The following is an 18,801-nucleotide window of genomic DNA, read 5'->3' as shown; positions in this document are numbered from 1 at the left end:
ACCAGCAACTTCCCAATACTTCTGCCCTCTCTAACCTGCTTATTGAGATTCTGCGTCCTATCTTGCACCAGTCGCACCCAACCCCAGTGATACCAAACCTTCACCTCATCTGCAGTAACCAAATGAGAAATCACTGACATCCACATGACAACCTTGAGATCCAGGGACTGGCAGCCCCAAATGCAGAGTTTTAAGCTTTGTGTAGCACTGAACTTTGCAGACATGGGCTCTCAAATACCAATGTGTTGGCCCTTCATACCCCATATTGACATGCACCTTTTTTTTTTAAAAGCAACACCCAGTTTTTAATGTGGCTACCGTGCACATAACACATGATCATCAGAAAAAAAATGAAAAATGGTAACTATGAAAATGGACAAGGGAGAGCCAGTGGATGTAGTGTACCTGGACTTCCAGAAAGCTTTTGATAAAGTCCCACATAGGAGATTAGTGGGCAAAATTAGGGCACATGGTATTGGGGGCAGAGTACTGACATGGATTGAAAATTGGCTGGCTGACAGGAAACAAAGAGTAGTGATTAACGGGTCCCTTTCGGAATGGCAGGCTGTGACCAGTGGGGTACCGCAAGGTTCAGTGCTGGGACCGCAGCTGTTTACAATATACATTAATGATTTAGATGAAGGGATTAAAAGTAACATTAGCAAATTTGCCGATGACACAGAGCTGGGTGGCAGTGTGAAATGTCAGCAGGATGTTATGAGAATGCAGGGTGACTTGGACAGGTTGGGTGAGTGGGCAAATGTATGGCAGATGCAGTTTAATGTGAATAAATGTGAGGTTATCCACTTTGGTGGCAAGAACAGGAAGGCAGATTACTATCTAAATGGAGTCAAGTTAGGAAAAGGGGAAGTACAACGAGATCTAGTTGTTCTTGTACATCAGTCAATGAAAGCAAGCATGCAGGTACAGCAGGCAGTGAAGAAAGCTAATAGCATGTTGGCTTTTATAACAAGAGGAATTGAGTATAGGGGTAAAGAGGTCCTTCTGCAGCTGTACAGGGCCCTGGTGAGACCCCACCTGGAGTATTGTGTGCAGTTTTGGTCTCCAAATTTGAGGAAGGACATTCTTGCTATTAAGGGAGTGCAGCGTAGGTTCACAAGGTTAATTCACGGAATGGCGGGACTGTCATATGTTGAAAGATTGGAGCGAATGGGCTTGTATATACTGGAATTTAGAAGGATGAGAGGGGATCTGATTGAAACATATAAGATTATTAAGGGATTGGACACACTGGAGGCAGGAAGCATGTTCCCGCTGATGGGTGAGTCCAAAACTAGAGGCCACAGTTTAAGAATAAGGGGTAGGCCATTTAGAACAGAGATGCGGAAAAACTTTTTCACCCAGAGAGTGGTGGATATGTGGAATGCTCTGCCCCAGAAGGCAGTGGAGGCCAAGTCTCTGGATGCATTCAAGAGAGAGTTAGATAGAGCTCTTATAGATAGCGGGATCAAGGGATATGGGGAGAGGGCAGGAAAGAGGTACTGATTGTGTACGATCAGCCATGATCACAGTGAATGGCGGTGCTGGCTAGAAGGGCTGAATGGCCTACTCCTGCACCTGTTGTCTATTGTCTATATATTGTCTTATTCCCATGATGGGATTCCTTGTAGAGTAGCAATCCCAGTATGAATAGTGTCTTTACATGGATGGCATTTTCAAACAACTATTTACATTTAAATAAATATCCTTCATGGCTATACTTAGCTTAACATTTACATTTTAACCAATTCGGATGTCAGAACTATTAATATGCGTTCTCGCTTTTTAACAGTGTATCATGTAAACAACTGGCAGTCATTCTGTGATCAGAATTACAGTCTGCATACTGTAACTCCTTATGTGCATTTCTACCGTTTCAAAAAATATCCTTTACATCTTTCTCATTGATAGATCCTAAAAGACAAATTTAAACTTTCTAGACTCTTCTTGCTTCAGCACATTTTTCCTTTGAGCTCAATAAGGCAGATGGTGTTGGAGAAAAAGAAAAAAATTCCCTTGAGGGTATCTGCCACTGCTGCTGTGAGGCTTGCTCTAGAACCCTGTGGCAGGAAGCAGACTATACAATTTACCATTCAGCATCTCCATCCTCAGCATTATTTAAATTATTTCACTTCCAGTGTTTTACCTTCCGTCAACAGTGATCAGTTATGACTCCACAGTGCACCAACCCCCACCCCCCCAGCAACCTGTATAAACTCACATCTCCTCCATGACAATCATGATGCCTACTAACACTAATCCCATTTGACTGCATTAGATTCCTATTCTCCTATGCCTTCCCTGCCTAAAACATAAATGAGTTTTGTAGCTATTTTATTTTGGACTTTGTTTTAGTTGTCTTCTGCTAAATATCATGGCCAATATATGCCAATCAAATCAATTATGTTTTGGATAATGATTATGAAAAATAAAATGAGACACAAAATAAGATGTAAAAGGTAGGAAACAAACACAACATCAAAAAAATCTGAAGTTGGATGAGAGACTGTGTCATTACATTCAAGTGACAAAGGATAAAGTCAAAAAAACATTAAAGCATGCCTTCGTGCTCTGGTACTCTGAAATGTAGGTGATAATCTCTGAAAGTGCACCTTTTTAATTGGGGCGTGTGGTGTGGGGGTGCGGCTTACTTGCCAGTCGAAAGATGCTTCTGCTGTTTCAGTTGTGATTGGTGCGTTTGAAAACTGCAGCAGCTCTTCCTATTGGTTGGCTTGAGTGTCACGGCACCTAGTGTTCCAGCTTCAAACGACCCGTGTATAAAGAACAGCATGTGTGAGGGGATTGGTTTTCTCCCCTTAGCCTCTAAAGCACACTTCACAGGGGGAAGGTACGCTCCACACGCACTTTTAACCAAGTATCCGTTTGTTGAACGTTTAGTTCCGCACTTTGTGTAGCTTGGGGGAAACTTAAGTGTTTGGTCAAATTTTTTTACTGTTTGTGAATAATTGATTGATGCACCGATTCGTAGGCAGAGTTTTCTGTTTCACTTGCCAAACCCGCGAACCTGCTTCAATGGGAGTTAAAAGTGTAAAGATTTTCAAGCGTGAACCCAAGCCATTTCAAAGCCACCGGATTTCCCTTCAGGTGGAGTAGCATATCATAGTGAGTTCCTCTTCCAGTGGGGCTGCATCTATTTTTAAACACGATTGTACCAGGCTTCCAGAACTTAAGAATACCCGGCTATTTAAGACAGACCAGGAACAATAGGCACCTTCTGCTGGTGTCCTAGGACTTTCCAGTACATCCTATTAATTTCCTGGACAACTTTCAAGTCCACAATGAAAATGTCAAAATGATCCAGACACTCCTGTACAAATTTCATTAAACAGTTACTGAGGTTTGGATCACTTAGCTGTTGTCAGGACAACAGGGGTCAATTCAGAGATTGTTCTGGAGTGTTTTGTCTGTATTATTTGTTACCAATACCTTTTCGTGTCAGCAAATCACACTTTCCGTAGAATTATTTAAAATATATGAAATAATGAGATGGCAAAAAGTGGTTTGACATTTCAAAAATAAATGGCAAATGAAATATTAATTCAAAGATTTAAATTAAGTTTTAAATCATGTGACAAAATAGTTCTCTGAATATTCACTACAATTTTAAACCCATTTGCATTTAATTGTAATGTTTCCACTGTTCTATTGAGCATCCTCTGTGTGGAACAACCTGGAGTGCCTCTACCCTCTCTCTAGATATTTCTCTGTTTAACAATTATGCCCCAATTAGATTTACTGTGAAAATCAGGCTGCCATGTGCCCATTATCCCTTCGGTCTTTCAGCTCTTCTAGTTCTCGCCATTTTGTCTTCTGCTCGCCATTTTTCCATAGCCAGCACCACCACCCTTAATCCTACACAACACAAAGCATTCTTAGGCATTTGATATGCTGCTATTTGACTGGAAGTTAATGCAAAAGGACCTGAGAAACCAGTGCAGTCATATGTGCAATTGATTGTAATAACAGCCATCTATTATTTTTAGTCATTGCTGTAAGGTCCCTTCATCAACGTACAAAACACAGTAACAGCGGACATGGTTTCGTTTACTGGTGAAACCACTGATGCAATTTGTCAAATTGTTTGCCATCCATTCTAGATTTGTTTCTTCACATAGATTTCAAAAGGTTTTGTTCATTTTTGTTTCTAGCACAAACAAAACAATGGGCTGAGAGGTGGGGGTTTGGGAGAAGAAGTTAGAGACAGATGATGACCTTGGAAAAAGTGGCATGCATTAGCCATCATCAAACGTAGAAGTAAGCCAGTTCTGTTCTCAATCTGTTCTCATTTAATATAATCATGGCTGACTGGTGAAGTATACTTTGCCTAGTATACTTCAATGGCGTTGCTAACAACAATCTCAGTTTCAGTCTTAAAATTAACACTTGAACTAATATTGTTTGCTGTTTGTGAACATGAGTTTCAAAGTTCGTCCATTCTTTCGAAGTATTGGTGGTATCTAACTTCACTCCTGGAAGTCCTGGATTTAATTGTTGAACCATGCCCCCAGTAATCCTAAATTTCCCACTCTTCATCATGCTTTCAATGGAGTCATTATTACTAATGCAAAGGAGATAGCCATTCTGCATTTCAAGCTCACCTTTTGCTCCATGGAGAACAAATTCAGTATATACTTACACTAGAATGTATGACCGTAGCCGAAATGCCACTCTCTGTCTTCATCCTCTTTCGTCATTTAATCCTATATGCACTTATTTCTATTTGTTTTGCAATGTATTTATTTTATTTATATATACAGCATGGTAACAGGACCTTCTAGTCCAACAAACTCACTTAGCCCTACTTGACACAACAAACTCATGCTGTCCAATAACAGCATGTGACCAATTAACCTACTAACCCATACATCTTTGGAATGTGGGAGGAAACCAGAGCACCTGGAGGAAACACACTTGGTCACAAGGAGAGCGCACAAACTCCTTACGGACAGTAGTGGGGATTGAACCCAGGGCACTGGCTCTGTACTAGCATGTCCCTAACCTTTACGCTACCGTGCTGCCCTGCTGGAAAATGTTGGCATCAATCCTGCTACTTCTCACAGCAGGAAAGTTCGTGAAATTTCTCAAGGATGATCACTGAGGCAGAGGTTGTGGTCTGACATTGGGTCATAAACAGGCTGGGGCAATGCTCATTGAAGTTCAGAAGTCAGAAATAAATAATTACTACGAGGGGTGATTGATAAGTTTGTGGCCTAAGGTAGGAGTCAATTTTAGAAAACCTAGCACATTTATTTTTCAACATAGTCCCCTCCTACATTTACACGCTTAGTCCAGCGGTCATGGAGCATACGGACATTCAGAAAGTGTCCACAGATGGGTGATTGATAAGTTCGTGGCCTACGGTAGAAGGAGATGAGTTATACAGCTCTCGTTACATGCACATGCAGGTCAATTCTTTGAGTGATTATGCAGAAAGTTTGAAGTTAATAACTCATCTCCTTCTACCTTAGGCCATGAACTTATCAATCACCCCAATGAGTTATTAACCGTATCTGGGAGCCTGATGAAAGAGACATTCGGATGATCCTTTCACAAGAAATCTAGAAGTATAGAAAAATTGGGAAGTGTATTTACAGAATAAAGTTTGCCCATTTGACTAAGGTAAGATTCAGCATTCATCAGCCACTCCACTCACCTCAGCCCATCTGAAATGAGCCTTTGCAGGCACCCACTGAGCTGCGTTTTGATGATCTTCATGTCACTGCTGCAGGAATGCCAATCAAGGGCAGAGATGTGTGCTGGTCTCCCAGTATGGCAGTACAGGGAGTTATGTACCTCTGTCAGTTTGGACTCCAGACAAGAGCCCAATGAAGAATTTAGCATTTTGTGTGGTACCAGTGTAGCTACATTTGCTTTAGCAAAAAAAAAACTGACCCCAGTAAGCATAACCCTAAAACTATGAATTTGTCTTTAAAAACGTGGTTCACCAATGTCCTCATCTGATCTACGTACAACTCCAGTCATGCCATCCTGAGTGCAGCTTAACTTCTCCAAATATCAGAGGCAATTAGAGATGGACAACCAATGTCAACATTGCCAATAACATCAACATCCCACAAGTAGAAAATGGAAGTAATAAAGTTGGTTTTCATTAATAGGAATAAATAACAAAATATTGGATATGGTTATTCAATACATTTTGTTAATAAGGTGTTATCAATGCTTGTCTATGGTTTGATTTAAATATTTCACAATATAGTAATACATCATGACTGTATCATAAAACTAAAATTATTTTTGTCACTGCCTCAATCTTCTTTCCCCATGAAGTACTGTAGCACAAAATTCCTGTTTTATACTTAACAGATGTATTTGCCAAAACACCAGTTGCCAAATATTTAAAAAATCTACATCAGATGCTAACTGCATACTATTAATAGTTATGGATGCACCATATGTTTAAAAAAAAAGAGATATTTGTGTATGATTCAAGCCTCATTATCGGGTATCTCTGCAGGTACAAAGGTAAATATTCTCACCTTTGAAGAAATGTTGTTTTTGCTTCTCTTCTCTTGCTGATTGGTGGAAACATCTTGTTTTCAACCAATTTGCATCAAATTCACTTATGTGCTGGTCAGGCCATACCACTGAAATCTAGAGCAAAACGGTGATGATTTAAAAACAGAAATTCGTAAACATAGTCCGCAGTTTTTGTGTTATTAGATTATGAACCATACTAGTGGCATCAATTATTTGGACTACTGCACGGGTAAAATTGACAGCTTTAATATTGTGGAGTGGATATGAGCATGCACACACAAACAACTTTAAATGACTTTATTGCATCTTTCGCATGATGATAGATAGGGCTCTGTGCAATGGGATTCATCTACCCTATCTTTGCAGCAATTTGCTCTGCTCAACTGAACACTGAGGATTTGGGCCTGCTCTGGGCTGCTACAGGGCTTTGGATCTAAGGATTCAATTTGGTTCAGAATGCTGTTGTTGTGGCTGCTCACTTCTATTGTTTGCATGATTTGTTTGCCCCCTCCCTTTCCCTGGGTGCTTTGGGAGTTGGTCTTTTTTTTTAAAATTGGGTTCATTCTGGTTCCTTGTATTGCAATTGCCTGTAAGCAAACAAATCCCAAAGTTGTATAATTATGCATTCTTTGATGAAATGTACTTTTAATCTTTGAATCTTTATGCATGTGCAGGCTGCTTTGAGAAAAAAATTTAAAAATATGTAAATTATGGCTTGATCCCTTGCTGGAAAATTCTGCTATTTCTCACACAATTGCAGTTTGATACATGACTGAATGGGCATTATAATGCCAGTCCACAAAACCCCACCCCCAGGAAGTTTTCATGTTTTTTTTTTACAACATTGAATCACAGTAGATTAGACTTTTTTGACACTGATCAACAGAAAAGACTTTTGTGTTAAAGTGAAAACAAATTTCTAAAATTTGGTCTAAATTTATTACTATTATTAAACACAAAATAATAGATTGCATAATTACTCACCCCCTTCAAGTCAGTATTTAGTAGATACACCTTCGGCATCAATTGCAGCCTAGAGTCTGTGTGGATAAGTCTCTATCAGCTTTGCACATCTGGACACTGCAGTTTTTCCCCATTCTTCTTTACAAAACTGCTCAAGCTCTGTCAGATTGCATGGGGATCATGAGGGAATAGTCTTTTTCAAAATCAGCCACAAATTCTCAATTGGATTGAGGTCTGGACTCTGACTTGGCCACTTCAGGGCATTAACTCGATTGTTTTTAAGCCATTCGTGTGTAGATTTGGCTTTAGGGTCGGGGTCATTGTCTTGCAAGAAAACAAATCTTCCAAGTCACAGTTCTCTTGCAGACTGCATCAGGTTTTCCTCCAGGATTTCCCTGGATTTTGCTGCATTCATTTTAGCCTCTACCATCACAAGCCTTCCAGGGCCTGCTGCAGTGAAACATCCCTACAGAATCAGGCAGCCACCACAATGCTTCACGTTAGGGATGGTGCGTTTTTGATGATGTGCAGTATTTGGCTTACACCAAACATAGCATTTAGTCTGATGGGCAAAAGACTCAATTTTGGTTTCATCAGAACTTAGAACCTCCTTCCAACTGACTTCAGAATCTCCCACATGCCTTCTGGCAAACCCTTCCCGAGATTTCATATGAGTTTTTGTTCAACAGTGGCTTTATTTTTGCCACTCTCCCATAAAGCTGTGACTGGTGAAGCACCTGGGCAACAGTTGCTCTGTGTGCAGTCTCTCCCATCTCAGCCACTGAAGCCTGTAACTCCTCCAGAGTTGTCACAGGTCTTTTGGTAACCTCCCTCACTAGTCCACTTCTTGCACGGTTACTCAGTTTTTGGGGATGGCCTGCTCTAGGTAGATTTACCGCTGTGCCGTATTCTTTTAATTTCTTGATGATTCACTTAACTGTACTCCGTGGGATATTCCGTGACTTGGAAATTTTCTTGTAACCATCTCCTGACTAATGCTTTTCAATAACCTTTTTACGGATTTGCTTGGAGTGTTCTTTGACCTTTCTAGTGTAATTTTTGCCAGGACACTGACTCACCAGCAGATGGACGTTCCTGATCCAGGTGTATTTTTACTACAATCAATTGAAACACCCTGACTGCACAAAGGTCTCCATTTAACTAATTACATGACTTCTAAAACCAGAAGGCTGCACCAGTGATGATTTGGTGTGTCATATTGAAGGGGATGAATAATTAATTTAGATCAATTTGTAGAGATCTGTTTTCACTTTGACACAAAAATGGTCTTTTTCTGTTGATCAGTGTCAAAAAAGCCAAATTCAATCCACTATGAGTCAATGAGTCAATGTTGTAAAACAATAAAACATGAAAACTTCCGGGGGGGGGGGGGGGGAGAAGATTACATTTTATATGCACATAGTTTGGTGCTCTGCAGTTGCCAAGGAAACTTTCAATAACATCCTTGAATGCCTTCCATGCCATTTTCCCCAGTCCCACTAGAAGTTGCCTGTCATTGATGACCTGTTTGATTTATGGATGAACAAAATCACCTTCCCTAATCTTGGCATCAGTTATTCTGGGGAAGACCTGTCTCAAATATCAAAATCCTTCACCTTCCTTGTTCGTTGCTTTCACAAAATTTTTCATAAGCCTCAGTTTTACATGAAGAGGGAGCAAGAAGTATTTTTGTTGAGTCTACAACTGGTTTATGTGCCACACTTTTCTGCCCTGGAACCAACTGCTTACGGAGTGGTGAATCCTTTTTAAAGTAATGAGATTCTATAGTACGTTTGTCCCATTCGCAAATGAAACAATATTACTTGGGTTACATTCCTACTAGAAATGCTACTACTCTTATATCACCACAGATGTTCCAGATGTAGTTGCTGTACTGTTTGTGTTTCAACAAGACAAAGTTCGGTAGCTTTCTTTTATGTGTACTGCACAGCCAAATGGTACTGAAGGATGGATGCTGCCCTTGTGTAGCAGCACAGCCGACCCACATTCAAGATTAGTGTTTACTCATGCTTATTTGTAGGCAAAAAAAAATCTGTATTTTTGGGATATCCAATACCTGCCTACAATCGATTTAAAAGATAAATAAGAGGTATAGATACAGAAATTTTAGTGTATACAAATATGTTCATTTCCTACTGCACAGTGGCCAAAAGGTGCAGTACGAAATTAACTGTGCTAAATGTAGCAAAGAACAAGACAACATGGTCTATCAATGGAGTGCTGCACAAGGAATCAAATGCAAAATAAATAAATAAATTGCTTTGTAGATGCAATGGTGGATCACAATTACATTTTCTAGAACTATATTATCTCACAGTTTTGCCCTGTAGTTACATACAATACTATGCTTATTAGCTGGCATAAATATGATTATGCTGAGAAAAGTAGAACTGATCTTGTTTTTACAATTAAACTTAATGTATCACCCTAAGTCCCGATACAACTGAGCAACTCAATCAATCATTATCAAAAAAAGTGAAAATTAATTATTGAGGGGAAGGTCATTTGGGGACGATTACCAGAGGTTGTGACAATATGTCATTATCTGTTTACAGAATCAACTGAAATACAGAATTCTATTTCTAATAAAATACACACAATGAAATCCCCTTGTGAGTGGTATCTTTGTGGTAGTATCGCAAGAATACTTAAATCTATCATACTTTTTAAATGCAAGAACTTAATTTATTCCCTTGTTTTAGATAGGATAAAACTGATTGTGTATCACCAAATTATATATTTGGCATTCCCTATATGTTTTCAAGTCAAAGTACTCCTAAACAATGCATATTCTTAACATTTCATTGATATGTTAATTAGAGATTCACAATAAAAAAGATAGGTATAATTTAATCTTTTGCTAAGTGGCTCTAATTTGTAGATTAATGGCTTAATTATGCAGCAATATTGACAATGCATGAAGAATTCTTTAATCTAATAATACCTTTGAGTCGGTCAAGGTGATTTTCTCTGGAGAAATGTTCACATCCAAATCTTTTATGCCAAGAATTCTTGCTTTAGCTGAAGCAAGGAAGCACTGGGAACATTGGCAGTTATCTCTTAACCATGCATAAGGATACAGGCTATGGTTTCCTTCCTCCCAGTGGACAATTAACCATCGCTGTTGATCAGAGGTCTCTACTTTTTGGATGGAAGAAACTGGCATATTTATTTTAAAAGCTGAGGGGCTGTGTAGTCTGCAGCCTTGATTAAGAACATTGTGTACAGGTTGATGCCGTGTGTTCCGTGCAGGCACCAATTTTTGCATTCCACGTTGATATATTCTGTTACTGAAAACATATTTTACAGCTGAACGCCACATTTTGGAATTTTGCACACTCCAAGAAGTGCCCTTGACTGCGCTTTCACTCTGTTGAACCAAGATTCTAACAGTCCACTTCAAGCTCTATTGAGTTCCTGTAAATCCAAACACAGCAAAACATAAATACAAATTTAGTTTAGCAACAACTTGGCCATAGATATTAAATTGCCACTTACTCAGCTAAAATATTCCAAATACAAATATACCTGTAGAAAAGTAATTATAAAAGTCAATATTATTGGTTATCATTAACTTGCATGACAAATCTATATTAAAAAGAAATTTCTAGGGGGTCACCAACAATGTTAACTTTCCATCTACGTCCTTCCATTTGAGCCACTTCCCAGCTTCTCAGAACTATTTGAACACAGGACTTTGCAGAATGTCTCTGTGGACTCCATTCCATTTGCAGCCAAATATGTGAAGATGAGCACATTCAGCATGAAAAATTGAAGACAAACCTTTCCCAATCTCAGATATTGTGACTTGAAAGGAAACATGCATTCTATTCAAGAATAATACCTTTTCCATAACATTCCTATTCTCAGAACATTGTACTGTGCTTAACTTACTTTTAGAAAATTAAGTGGGATATTGTTCAAAGTTCAAAGTAAAATTTATTATCAGAATACAAACACGTCACCACATACAACCATGAGACTCTTTTTCTGTGGGCATAATTAGATCTATAGAGCAGTAACTGTAAACTGTAAACATCAGGAACTGTTAATTGTAAAGAAATTGTGCAAATACAGATATAAATAAATAGCAATAGATAACAAGCATGAAATAACAGGATAAAAGCTATCCCCTTTTGTTCTTGAACCTGGTGGTGCGAGTCCTGAGGCATTTGTACCTTCTATCTGATGGCAGCAGTGAGAAAAGAGTATGTCCTGAGTGGTGAAGATCTTTGATGATTGATGCTGCTTTTCTACAGCAACATTTCATGTCGATGTGTTCACGGTTGATTGGTTTTTACCCATGATGTACTGGGCCAAATCCACTACCTTGAGTCCTGACGAAGGGTCTCAGCCTGAAACGTCAACTGTACTTCTTCCTATAAATGCTGCCTGGCCTGCTGCTTTCCACCAGCATTTTGTGTGTGTTGCTTTAATTTCCAGCATCTGCCGATTTCCTCATGTTTCCACTAACTTTTGTAGGATTTTCCACCCATACCAGGCCGTAATGCAATGCCAGTCAGCACACTTTCCACCACACATCTACAGAAGTTTTCCAAGGTTGTCGATGACATGCCGAACCTCTGCGGACTCCTGCGAAAGTAGAGGTGCTGTCGTGCTTTCTTCGCAATATATGACGGGTCCAGGACAAGTCTTCTGAGATGGTGACACCCAGGAATTTAAAGTTACTGACTCTCTCCACCTTTGACCCTCCAATGATTACTGGCTCTCGGACAATACACACAAAATGCTGGTGGAACGCAGCAGGCCAGGCAGCGTCTATAGGAAGAAGTACAGTTGATGTTTCGGGCTGAAACCCTGTAGTCCAGCATTTTGTGTGTGTTGCTTGAACTTCCAGCATCAGCAGATTTCCTCGTATTGGCTCTCGGACCTCTGGTTTCCCTCTCCTGAAGTCTACAATCAGCTCCTTGGTCTTATTGACATTGATTGGAAATTGTTGTTATTACACCACTCAGCCACATTTTCAATCTCCTTTCTGTATGCTTATTTATCGCCATCTTTGATACAGCCCACAATTCAAAAGTTAACAGCATTTGGATCGGCAATGCCAGTTCTCACCATAGGCTATAATTTAGTGAGCAACTTGGAAACAAATTTGTGCCAAAACAACCAAGAGTTGGGTCAACCTATGAATAAGATTTCATCACTTCATATAGATGATCACTTCAGGATTCCTTCCATAAACCCTACAATAAGAAAATTTCTGCAAACCCTAATGACAGGTAACAAGTGCAGGGAATAATGGGTATTGAGACACAGAGGGTTAGATAATGAGAAAAGGGGAACGATACGTCAGGTGTGGTGGACTAAAGATAGTATGCAGATCAAGGGTATAAAAAGTAAAGGAAGGAACACTAAATAGGAAGGATAAGAGGGATCACAATAGAACACTAGCAGGCATTATTAAGATAAATTCAAAGGAAATTTACAAGTATATCGATGGTAAAATTACAACCAGGGAAAGAGTAGAAGCCACTGGGAGAAAGTGTGCATGGAACTGGAAGGTGAGGTATTAAATGAACACATTTCATTGGTATTCTCAAAGGAAATGGGTTTAGTAGGCAGAGAGTTTAGCAAAGGGAAGGATGAAATCCTAGTGCAAGTCTCCATGAATATTGAAGTTTTAGCATGATTAAAGGAGATAAAAATCTACTGGAGGTAGTTATAGGAATCAAAGGAAGAGATCACTGGAGCTCTGAATGAGTTTCTTAAATCTTCACTGGCCATAATTGAGAAACCAGACAGCAGGATGACAACAAATTTTGTTCACCTTTTTGAGAAAAGCAGCTGGTGAAAAGCCAGGTGACTCTTAGCAATCAGTTTTATTAGAAATAAAATATCTGATGTAGACAGGAATAATGATCACTTGGAAAAGCAGGGACTAAATCAGAGGGAGCCAGCAAGGCTTTGTCGAGGACAAATCGATCTGAATGAATCTTTGAAGAGGTAACAAAGTGAATTGATGACTGTAGTGTAGCAGGTGTGGTTTACATGGAATTCAGCAAGGCCGTTGACAATGTTTTCAAAGAGAATCTGATCCAAATTGGATCCATGGAATCTACGACAATTTGTTTGACAAGACGAGTGAAATTAAAAGGCTGGTTTTTTATGATTGGATGCCAAAGATTAGTAGTGTCCCACAGGGTTTGGTGCTGGGACCAGTGCTGTTTGTAATGTACATACGTGGGTTGGATGCGATGTAGGGGGTATAATCAGCAATTTTGCAGATGACATTGGTGGAGGGAAACTTTGGCTGAAGGGTGATTGGTAAGACGAGTTGAGAAATAGCAGATGACATGTACCCTGAATCAATGTGAGGTGATGCAATTTGGGTGTACTAATGAGGCTAGAACATACACAATGGATGATAGGGTCCCAGGGGATATTGAGAAACAAAAGGAATTGGTGTACATGTCCAAAGATCTCTGGTGACAGTTCAAGTAAATAATATAGTTAGGAAGACAAATGGGATGCTGGCTTTCATTAGTCTGGGCACTGAATACAACAGCTGGGAGGCTATGCTCCAACTTTATAAAACATTTGTTAGAGCTCAACTGGAGTACAGCATGCAATTCTGATCACCACACTTTAGGAAAGATGTAAGAGTTCTGGAGAGGAGATTTACCAATTTGTTGCATAGGAAGGAGTGTTTCAATGAAGAGGAGACATGGGGTTTGTTTTTGCTGGAGTGGAGGTGGTTAGGAGGGGAGATAACTGAGGTATACAAAATTATGAGGGCAGACTGCAGGAAATTATTAACTATATCAGAGACAGGCAAAGCTAGAGGACATAGATTTATGGTAAAATAAAGAGATTTAGAGGGGATCCAAGGGGGACTTTTTTTTTTAAACCAAGAATGTGATGAGTACCTGGAATACACTGTCAGAGAGAGTGCATGAAGCAGAGTTAATGAAAGCAATTCAGAAATGTCTAGATAACATCCTATCTTCCAGCACTGAACTGCCCATAGGAAAGCCTATGGGCCAGTTGCTGAGAGGTGAGATTAATTCAGACGGAGGCTCACTGCTCGGCTTAGATAGAGTGGGCCAAACTGATTTGTTTACATATTGTACCACTTCATGATTCTAACTATGACTATTTGGATACAAAATGTGATACAAGGCAATGAATGCTGTAGTGCAATAATGTACCTGCAAACTACAATAAAGCAGGCTCTTTGTGATGTTTGTAGCAGCTACCACAGGATTCTCCTGATTACTGGGATACGTAACGATTGGCTAACCAAGTTCACTCTCCAGGTAATGGTTCTAAAAGAATGGACCGTGTTTGCCTCCTACTTCTCTAGTGTGCTTTACACCAGAGAATCTGGCAGAGACAACCAGAGAAGGAATGCAAATATTTCACAAAAGAATACAATGGTGATACGTTAAGTAAGACCTCTCTTATTTGAAAATATTGATTAAGGGGGAGGCCTGTATCTTTTTTCCAAACTAATCATGGGCCTCTAGCCAGAATAAGTCCCATTGACCACTACTCTGTTTTAAATGGGCAAAAGTTACTTCTGAAACACATGGCCAAATCACCATCACCTTAATTTTCTGGATGAGCCTACCACGAGGGACCTTGTCAAATATCCATGTAGACAACATTGACCGCTCTGTCTTCATCAATCACCTTTGTCACCTTCTTAAAAAATTCAATGGCTCATCCAGCACAGACTTGCTGACTGTCCCTAATTAGGTCAAAATTTTCTTTAAAAATTTTCTTATAAAATCCTACCCCTACAAATCCTCTCTAATAACTCCCTACCATTGACGCAAGGCTCACTGATCTAAAGTTTCCAGGATTATCCCCATTTGCCTTCTTGAACAATGCTACCTTACTGCTCTGATGAACTTTTGTTTAAACCATTCAGGAAGTAGCAAGCAGCTTGAAGATTTTTTTTTAATTATTCAGTACTTCAAGACGACTTAATTTTACTAAGTGTAACTTGGAAAATTTACATGAATTGATGAGATATCAATGCACAAAGTATTAAAAGAATTGCTTAAAAACAAGTTAGAAGATTCAGAGAAGTAAAAGACCTTTGGAGTCAATAAAAAGTAGAACGAGGAATACTACTGAGGAATAAATCATTTAAAACTAACAAAGATAGCAAAGAAAAACAGATCAAATTCGAAATCACTAATGAAGCTATTTAATTCCACATTTTTTATTAGTCAAAAAACTTCTGTCCAAGTTTAATAACAGTGTAGATGGATTTATAGTACAAAGACTCATCCCAAAGTATTACTGCAAGAAGCCTTGTTATTAAACTTGGACAGAACTTAGAAATAAAATAGAATTGTTATGGAATTCTGGTTTACAGAGTCATAGCCTCATAGCCATACAGCAAAGAAGCAGGGTGTTTGGACCAGCACGTCCAAGCTGACCAGCAGGTAACAATCTCTGCAGAATTCCCTTCCCTTAAAATTAAAGCAAAATAATTATGTAACTTAATCCTGATTAGTTAGAGCCAATGGTATCAGAAAGAATCTTCAGATTTTTAAATAGACTAAATGGGTGTTACCAATGTAGACTGGCTGTGCTTCATTCCAGTCTGTTGTCTGGAAACCTAACCATTTCCCTTCCATTAACTCACTCCTCCATCTAGCAGAACTGAATGTCACACTTAACAATTTCTCTTTCAGCTCCTCACACTTTCTCCAAACCCAAGACGCACCTGCTTGGGCCCCAGCTGCCTTTTTGCTGGCTACATAGGACAGACCATGGTCCAAGCCTTCACTGGTAATGCCCCCAGCTCTTTCTGCACAACATTGACCACTGCAGTTAGGAGAGGTTAGGAGTCAATTATATTCCTGTAAAAGAGAAGGAAATCTTATTTCATTTTTAAACTAATGAACAAAATAGTCAATTTTTAAATAATCATTCTGAATATCACGTTATCTATTAAATAGAACTAATGCCCTATTACAAAGAAATATTTCCATAAACACTTCAGAGATATTCTCAGGAATCAGACTATCTTCTAAACAAGGTTCCTGCCAAATGCTTTAACTTATTGAAGGTTTAACACCAGATTTAAGTAAATGCTTTAAATGTTTTAACTGCATTATTACAATATAGTCTTACTAAACTACTTATTAAAAGTTATTCTAACATTTCTAGCACCTCCACAGTTTGCACACAATATCCTATTTGCATATCTATTAGACTGATTCCCCAAAACGTTGTTCAAATGAAGACAGACTCCAATATTAAGTTATTACTTTTCAGAATTTAGTAAGAATACACTTGTTTAAAAAAAAACTTAATGACGTAAGCAATGCAATAAATAAAGGTCAGGTACACCTCATATCCCGTCTATGTTGGCCTTCAGCTCGATGGCATGAAAATGAATGTCCCTTTCCGGTAAAATTTTACCTCTCCCTTCCCTCTGCTTTCATTCCCCACTCTGGGCTCGGATATCTTCTCTTCACTGCCCATCACCTCCCGCTGGTACCCTTTCTTCTTCTCTTTCTCCCACAGTCCAGTCTCTTCTCCTATCAGATTGCTCCTTCTCCTAGTCCGTCCCCTTCCCCACCACCTTTTTTATTCTGGCCTCTTCCCCCTTCCTTTCTAATCCTGAAGAAGGGTCTCGACCCGAAATGTTGACTGCCCCATTTCTGTAGATGCTGCCAGACCTGCTGAGTTCCTCCAGCATTTTGTGTGTTTTGCTCTGGATTTCCAGCATCTGCAGATTCTCGTGTTTGTATTGTTATTTTGACCTAGGTTCTGTAAAACCTTTCGCGAGCTGCCTCACCACCCCACTGTGCTTATCACATTGAAGTCCGGATCACCGAGCCGGCTACTGCTCATACCTAGAGGAGACTTGAATGAACTTGCTGAGTCTCTGGGAAGTAGCAACATATACTTCCAGTCGTTACATCAGGCCAAGTGTCACGTCATCCCGTCGAATCCAATGCGACCCCGCCCCTACCCGGTGAGCGTTTCAGCGCCGACTGACCAATCGCAGGCAGGGGAGGGCCTCAAGCATGAGCCAATGACAGATTGCAGTCGAAAGGCCTTGAAAACGCCGAGTACTTTTGCCTTTCTAATATCAGCTGGCTGAGAAATGGATATATATGTGTATCTTCCTTTTAAAATGGGAGTTTGTTTAATTCATTGGGTGCAAAGGTAACACAAGTGTGCTGCCGGCTATAATCTGGCGTTGCCTGGTCTGCGGTTTGCAGAGCGACTGTGCAAAGGGGATTTAATGCCCGGCTCAGGAATCATCCACCCGACCAATGCAAACAACTGACCGACTGCCCTCAATCTCACTTGTGCTGCGGCCCCCTTACCTGCACCGAACTGTTCCCTTGATTGTGCAGTTAAGGGGTGTGCTTAGGTCTTTAAAAGTACCGTAACAACGAGATCGTCAGCGATTGTTACAGGGATGAAGAAATGTGATGGGAGGAGGGGAGGATATCATTATCCCGGAGCGTTCGGGACCTTAAAAGAATGACATGTGATGTGGCATGTGGGGCAGGCCAAAATCCGATGAAAGGTTAAACCGGCAGTGTATTTGGATTTTATTTTTAAACTTGCTTACTTTCCTTGGGTAAAGTGCATCTACGACAGGCATTCAGCTGACAAACACAGGCTGTGGAGATCTGGTGTACGGCTGGATATTTTTTATAAAACATACATAATTTTAAAAAAATTCTCACAGTTTTATAAAAAAACAATTCTTATTTGTTTTTACCTCCAATAACAAGCATTATATCAAATTCCATGGTAGTTATAACAAAATATATGATGATGTATTTTCACATTAAACCAAATCACAGAATAATAAATCACTGCAGCACAAGACAAGGTTCAGCCATCATGACTAGACTGTACAATCTGTCATTCCCATTTCTTGGTACTTCTGCCTGCATTTATTATTCAATTAGTTTTTGAAAACTATGTTTGAATCTCTGTCCATTGTAATTCTGGGTAGTGGGCTCAAAGTGTAATGAAACTTTTTCTTTTACACACAACCTTCATGTTAAATATTTGGATTCCAGTCCTTGAGACCGATACTAAATGGAATAAATTCTTCTGTTTACTCTGTGAAGAGGAACTCTTTAGCCAGAGTGTGGTGAATCTGTTGAATTCATTGCCACAGAGGGCTGTAGAGGCCAAGTCATTGAGTATAAATTGCGGAGGTTGCTACATTTTTGATTAGTAAGCGCAGCAAAGATGGCGGGGGGTGGGGGAGGATCCCAAGAGGAACATGGTAAACTGGCTCAGTGACTACCCTAATGCATTTACATCCACTGTGATGAAGTG

General features: G+C 39.6%; 1 protein-coding gene across 5 annotated transcripts in view; it reads right to left on the bottom strand.

Annotated features, from left to right (window-relative positions):
- Window positions 1-17,966, bottom strand: part of bbox1 (butyrobetaine (gamma), 2-oxoglutarate dioxygenase (gamma-butyrobetaine hydroxylase) 1) — a 155,444-nt gene extending 137,478 nt beyond the window's left edge. Inside the window, exons 1-4 of one of the 5 annotated variants that reach the window (XM_073049695.1) lie at window positions 17,826-17,966; window positions 16,208-16,343; window positions 10,448-10,920; window positions 6,519-6,633 (exon numbers count right to left, since the gene is read on the bottom strand). In XM_073049695.1, coding sequence (XP_072905796.1) covers window positions 6,519-6,633; window positions 10,448-10,825 — 493 coding nt within the window. In that variant the 5' untranslated portion in view covers window positions 10,826-10,920; window positions 16,208-16,343; window positions 17,826-17,966. Of the gene's footprint in view, window positions 1-6,518; window positions 6,634-10,447; window positions 10,921-16,207; window positions 16,344-17,168; window positions 17,262-17,345; window positions 17,575-17,825 lie in introns of those variants that run through there. The other 4 variants (XM_073049699.1, XM_073049694.1, XM_073049696.1 and 1 more) reach the window with 4 other exon arrangements.
- Between the last annotated feature and the right edge of the window lie 835 nt (window positions 17,967-18,801).

Source organism: Hemitrygon akajei, chromosome 6, assembly GCF_048418815.1.
Source record: "Hemitrygon akajei chromosome 6, sHemAka1.3, whole genome shotgun sequence".
Lineage (NCBI taxonomy): Eukaryota > Metazoa > Chordata > Chondrichthyes > Myliobatiformes > Dasyatidae > Hemitrygon > Hemitrygon akajei.
Note: the sequence above shows the minus strand (reverse complement) of the source record. Positions and strands in the feature narration are given on the sequence as shown.